Genomic DNA, 6,795 nt, shown 5'->3' with positions numbered 1-6,795 from the left:
AATTCAAGCCTTTCCGCCAGTGACCGTCTTGTCCTTAACACGAGACTGTATTCGAGCCCGGTCCCATACCAGGGTGTGCGCCAAGAGAGAGGCGACCCTCAGAGACACTCACTTTTCCGTGAATTCGTCAGCTGATGTGAACTTGACCAGGCGTTCGGTGGTCCCCTAGTGCCCCATGCTGGGCGCCAGATGTGGGGTCCCATCCTGTCCCGCAGGGAGGACCCCTCGTGGGGCTAAGGAGGGGACGCAACCGAATGAACAGACGCAGAGCCAGAAGGAGGAGGAGAGAGAGAGAGAGTTTATTCACAGCAGTTACAATACTTATACCTCTTGGTGGGAGGGGGTGGTATGCATGCTTGGACCCCCACAGGAACAATAGTAAAATGTTGATCAGGCATGGCCGTTGGCTAGTGAGACAAGCGGTGAAATGATAAGATCACAGGAATCCCAAGCAGCCTCCGCTTGACTAGCCGATAAGAGCCAAGCTCTGTAAGATGGCTCCCTACAATAACACCTATGTGTAACTGCTACCAATCTTTTATGACTTGGGGATATAACTAAGGCTAGAAGAGAGATGGGAGGGGGGGCCGGGATCAGAGGAGAATGGAGAAGAGATTGGAATGAACTGTAACTGATACCAACCGGCCTGGTCCTCATTTTCTCCTTTGTCTGTTCAATGCCTTTGGCTACCCCAGGTGTAGAAAGCAGCGCTAGACCACAGATGCAAGTGGCAAGAGATCACCGTCGTTTCGTATTTGTTTTTCTCCTTTTTGGGTCACACCCAGTGATGCTCAGGGGTTCTTCTCCACACTCTGCCACAGGAATTACTCCGGGCAATGATTGAAGGACCATATAGGATACCGAAGATTGAACCTGGGTCAGACGCAGGCAAACACCCTACCTGCTGTACTACCACTCCGATTCTCGTATTTATTTTTTTAATACACATGATCCTACTGAGTTCTTGTCTGGTTGATCTATCAGGCAGTGAGAGGGTGGTTTTGAAATATACTACTATTATTTTATTGCTGTCAGTACTTTTTCAGATCTACACAGGTTGCTCTAAATATCTTGATGATCTACCATTACATAAAAGTATATTTAGATGTGTAATTTCTATTTGATGTACAGATCACTTGATCATGACATGGTGATTGTCTGTATATCTTCCACATAGACATTTTTATTTTGAAATCTATTTTGATACAAGTGTGGTCACTCCAGCTGTTTTTGTAAATTGAATATGGTTGGGGCCACATCCAGCAATGCTCAGGGCTTACTTCTGGCTTGAGAGGTTATAGAACCAGTTGGTGCTATATAGACTCCCAGGCATCTCCAACCTAGCTCATTAAGCTTGGTGGACTTCTACAATGCATCCACATTGTGTCTCTCTGCTGTGCTCTGGGGGCTATGAATGCAATTCTGATTTTGTAGTACAAAGTTCTTAAACTGTAGTAAGAAAAAGGCTTTAGTGGTGGCAGATTTAGCAATTCACCGGGGATCAGGAGGGATGGAATGAGGAGTAGGAGTTTCTGTGCAAGTTCTCAGGTAAGAGCTTCTGTGCATGTTCCAGAAATTTCAACAGGATGAAAAATCTCCGGGCTATTTCATGATGGCTGTCTGCATATGCTCACCCGTGGTTTCTAGGTGCCCTTCTACCAAGAGCTCCCTGGGCCCACCCAACAGTGTTCCTCTTTATCCTGTAACTCAGTCTGGGCATAGAGACTGTCACAGGAAGATCAATGCAGGCAAAGAAAGTAATAATTTTATTTTTTAAATTTATTTTTATGTTTAATTCTCCTTTTTTGCTGGCTAATTTACGCAGTCTCAGTGCTTGCTAGATTCCTTACTGCTTGAGCCTCTTTATTATTCTACCCCTATAGGGGAAAGCAGATTCCTATAAGAGAAAATGACTTCCATTTTGCATACTAGTCTATGGTAAGAAGGCTGCAACCTTCTGTGTATTCCTTATAAATTTCTTTATCTTGGCTACAACCAAAAAAGTACAAAGAAATGAGAGTTATGCTCAAAACAAGCTCATAATTAAAACTGCACCTAAGTGATTCATCTATCTGAAGATCCTATAGAGTGCAGACAAATATAAAAATTCAGTAAGGCATGAAATTTGGTGTGGGGCCCCGAAAGGCCTTGTATCTTTGCCCAAACACTCCCAGAATGCAAAGGGCAGGAAGGAAGAGACATGATAGCAGGAAGAAAATGTAACTGAGTTCAAAGCAACCAAATGATTCACTAGTTTGCTAGATTGGAGATGGGTAACCATGGTAACCTAACCATGTTAGGTTCAAGGCTAAGCAAAGTTCTGGTTTTGTAATTTTCAGGCATAGTGAAGAAATTTCAGATAATAATGCATGCAGCAGACTGGACACAACTTACCTGGTAGTCTGCTACAAGATACCTTTTATGTTTTTTAAAATGACTGTTTTGTGATCAAAGAGATAAAACAGTGCACGTGGCAACCTGGGTTGGTTCCGTAATATCCCAAATGGTACCGCAAGTACTGCTAGGGATAACAGCTGAGTGCAGAGCCAAGAATAATTCCCACGCATCACTGTGTGGCCCCAAAACAAAAGTAAACAAAAAGCAATTAAAATTGACAGTTTTTCCATTACAGAACTTGAATATATCTAGGTTAGCTTCCAAGACTGCTCAGTTTCTGAACAACCAGAAAAATTCAGTAATAATTAAATTCAGTTAGTATAGGAATACTCCTATATTGGATATAATATTATACATATATACATACATTGGAAATTTTCATGGAAATATTGAACCATCTTGAGAGCTAAAATAAAAAGTAAAGAAAAAACTTGAGGGCTGTAGCAATAGCACAGCGGGTGGGCATTTTCCTTGCAAGCAGCCGACCCGGGTTCAGTTCCCAGCATCCCATAGGGTCCCCTGAGCACCACCAGGAGTAATTTCTGAGTACAGAGCCAGGAGGAACCCCTGAGCACCGCCATTAGTAATTCCTGTGTGCAGAGCCAGGAGGAACCTCTGAGCATTGTTAGGTGTGACCCAAAAAGCAACAAAAAAAAAAAAAAGAAAGAAAAAACTTGATAAGGAAGCAGGAGAAACCAAACACAATGGTCTATGTGTTAATAATTTCATTAATGTAAAATGACTGAAACAACCTTACATAATCACCAATAATGTAACTTTTTGTTTTGTGAGTTTAAGCTCGGAAGGAATCGAGAGTTAATGGTAATGAAATAGGAATTTCTTTTAGGGACATAGAAGAGTTAATGAATAATAGTGCTAACAGATGCACAAATGTGAATATAGTAAAACTCTAGAAGGAATATAAAATATCTTAAATACAAAATATAAAACAAGTATTTTGAAAGATATAAAACAAGAAATAAAAATATTCTTAATAAGTATAAGTGACTAAAATAACTTCTACAATCTATTCTTTAATACAGATGTGGTGAGAGAATTAGAAATGAGTATAGTAAATGGTAAATATGAAAAAATGTATAAAAATTTATAAAATAAAAATTTTTGAAAATTTCTTTGTTATTTGAACTTTGCATTCACTAAAATTTTGTAAGTAAGATAAAAGCATCACAACTTGGATTTAGAAATGTGGCAGCCTGAGAAGGTTGAGAAGAGGTTTTTGTCTCACTTCCCTGTGTACAGCAGCTACTGTGGAAAGTGTTACTTCTGGTATATGAGCTACAGTAATAATCAGCCTCGTCCTCAGGCTTGAGCCCAGAGATGGTCAGGGTCGCTGTGTTGCCAGACTTGGAGCCAGAGAAGCGCTCAGGGATCCCGGATGGCCGCCTATTGACATTATAAATCAGCATTTTTGGGGCTGTGCCCTCCTGCTGCTGCTGGTACCAGGAGACACGGCTATATTCCCCGATGTCATCGCTGGTTCCTGTACAGGAGATGGTGACTGTCTGTCCCTGAGTCCCAGACACGGAGGGAGGCTGAGTCAGAGCAGACTGGGCCCAGGTTCCTGAAGAAAGAGAAATAAAACACAGGTGAGTTCAGGCTGGTTCTGGATGAACCTGAGGAGGGGAGATAAAGGGTGAGCCCAGATGTTCCCGGGTCCCTTCCCAGAGCCTCACCTGGGCCCTGACTGAGGAGGCTGAGCAGGAGAAGAGCCCAGGTCATGATGGAGATGCCCAGAGTGCTGCCTGCTGACACCCCAACCCTGGGCATGGCTCTCTGCCAGCTCTTATCCCTGCCCTGCCCCAGAGAAGGGAGGGGCCTGCATGCAAAGCTGCTTCCTGCACCTGCCTCTGCTCACCCCTCTCTGGCCTGGCCTTGAACATTAGATTTCTCAGAATTTCTTGATATTACAGACATCTAAAAAAAATTCTTCTGACATTATTCTTCTCAGAAAAAAATATTTCTTTATACATGATTTACAGAGAATAATAAATATGCTGAAACCTCTAGTGTTCATAATGTCTGTGTCTTACACTGTGCTGGGACATGACATTGTCTCCATGAACAAAGTGTGGGGCACCCTACAGATTCCCTCAATTGGGAGTTCATATTAAGGTTATTTTATAATATTTGGAAAAGTTAGTTACTATCTCTGAAAAAATAACTTGCTCTGATGATCTCTTACTTTGGGGACTACAAAGTACACACTTTTCACTGCTCCCTGACACAATTCTTTGTGATGCAATATGTGCAGTACTGAATTTCTCAGGCAGCTTGATCACTGGAGCACTCACCTACCCACCATAGGGATGCTCCAAATCAAGGAAGTCCAAGCAATAGACAGCAATACAGAAAAACACAAGGAATGATATTCCCATTTGTGTCTCCCAATGTTGACTTTGCATTCTTGAACTTGTCAATACCATTTTCCACTCTCCAACTCTCATCCAACAAGAGTCAAGACAGTAAATTATGTACTGTAGTTTGGCATTTGAATAACAGTAGTAACAGAAAAAGTGAGAAGGACAAGCTCGGTTTTGTACCTTTGTATATACACAGTGAGTTACTTCTTATGAATTTGTATTATCCAATATTTGATTCTATTTTACCTTATATAGTGGTTACAATACTATGTACAATACAGTATATATGATATACATAGTACTAAATAGTATATAATGAATATAGTATAATATGTAATCATGATCACGATCATGATAGCCCGTTAATCACCGATTTCTCGGGCAGGCCCAGTTTTCTCATTTCGTCCTTTCCCTGAGAGCTTAGGAGTTCATCTGGACTTGGCCCTCCCAACGATGTTGCACTGGGGGCTCTTCAAGGTCACGGGAATGAGATCCAGCTTGTTACTGGATTTTGCATATAAATACACCATGGGAAGCTTGCAAGGCTGTCCCATGTGGGCAGAAAACTCTCAGAAGATTGCCAGTTTCTCCCAAAGGGAGAAGCAGGCTAAAGATATCACTTCTGATAGCTCGCTTTTAAGTTTCTCTCTGGATTTTAGCTACTGGTGGGATTACACACACCTGGGTTCCTCTGCCGGTACCTTCATGCATGAGGCCTATCCGAAGGTGTGGAGAGGGGCCTCAAGCATGGCTGTAGCTAGGTTCCAGTGGTCCTCGGCCTCCAGGAGCTCTGCTTGATGTGGGGAGGGAAGCTGGTAATATGTAATACTATATAATATTCAAATGGTTTCAACATTCTTGGGCATCCTTTAAGTCAGTGAACCAATAAATATATACGTCTATGATACTTCAATCTCTCTATATATCCTATGTAATATAATTCCACCTCTCCAGACTGTATTGTGAATACCAACATAAAATGACATCTCACCGTTATTTCTTCCAGAAGCTTGGAAAACAATCTCAGTCATAGCACACCAGACTGTATGATAACGTAATGTAAAAGACAACCAATCTTAAACAAACATTACTAGCAATCTGAACTAAAAAAAATTGCACAGAAGGCTAAACTGTAATAACTGCTTTGTAAACCTTCAGACAAGGACTTAATATACAAATGGTGATATACAATTTTCACAAATTTTTTATACAGACATATTTTTTGACTTTTTCATTCTCCATTTAGTAGTAAAAATCAACATAAAACAAATTATTGTGTACCAGCAATGGGGCATGATTGAAGGCTGTTTGGGAAAATGGAGTCAATTGTAGAGGAAAGGTGACAGTGGTGGTGGGATTGTTATCAGAATATTGGCTACCTATAACAACAAATATTGGCTACCTTGTTTTCAACTTTGTTAACCACAATATTGAAATAAAATGGGTGGGAGAGGGATAGGGAAAGGCTTGGAAAACTACATTCTATTTCTTACATTTTGTCTTTTTCTTTGAATTTTTTTTCAGTACTGACATTTTGGAATACACAATGCCTGCCTTACATGAGTAAGCTTTCAAGTTCAAATCCTGGTATCACCACATGTTATGAATATGATTCTGGAATCTCTGTGTTTCAGATATGAGGAACTGGCCCAGGACAGACCACAGGAATCTATTAGACTTAAGAGCTTTCTTAAGACTCTTTTTACAGGAGCCCGCGTTGTAGAATAACTTGTCTATCTGTTCCTGAGCAAGGAATTTGGATACAGGCACCCTGGGTCGCAAGAAGGGTGGTGGTCAGACCAGATAACCAGACCCATATCACACGATCCATATCACAAGACCCAGGACTGCCCCCAGAACCGGGATATTCCTGAATATTGGCACAAATACTGATCTCTAAAACCATAGGCTAAGGAGTGATGTCTTTTTAATCCATTGGTTAAGAAAGTTTGTAATATTACAAATCTATTGGCTATGAAATGCATGGGCTCTGCTGTAACGGCCAGGGAAGGCCTAT

The 6,795-nt window shown here is 41.2% G+C and overlaps 1 gene segment (V, D, J or C); it reads right to left on the bottom strand.

Annotated features, from left to right (window-relative positions):
- Positions 1-1,933: 1,933 nt before the first annotated feature.
- LOC101545380 (immunoglobulin lambda variable 2-18-like) lies at positions 1,934-4,140 on the bottom strand. The segment is given in 3 exon segments: positions 1,934-1,989; positions 3,644-3,979; positions 4,092-4,140. Coding segments are annotated over 3 exon segments (438 nt in total).
- Between the last annotated feature and the right edge of the window lie 2,655 nt (positions 4,141-6,795).

This window comes from Sorex araneus, chromosome 9 (genome assembly GCF_027595985.1).
Source record: "Sorex araneus isolate mSorAra2 chromosome 9, mSorAra2.pri, whole genome shotgun sequence".
NCBI classification, from domain to species: Eukaryota; Metazoa; Chordata; class Mammalia; order Eulipotyphla; family Soricidae; genus Sorex; species Sorex araneus.
Note: the sequence above shows the minus strand (reverse complement) of the source record. Positions and strands in the feature narration are given on the sequence as shown.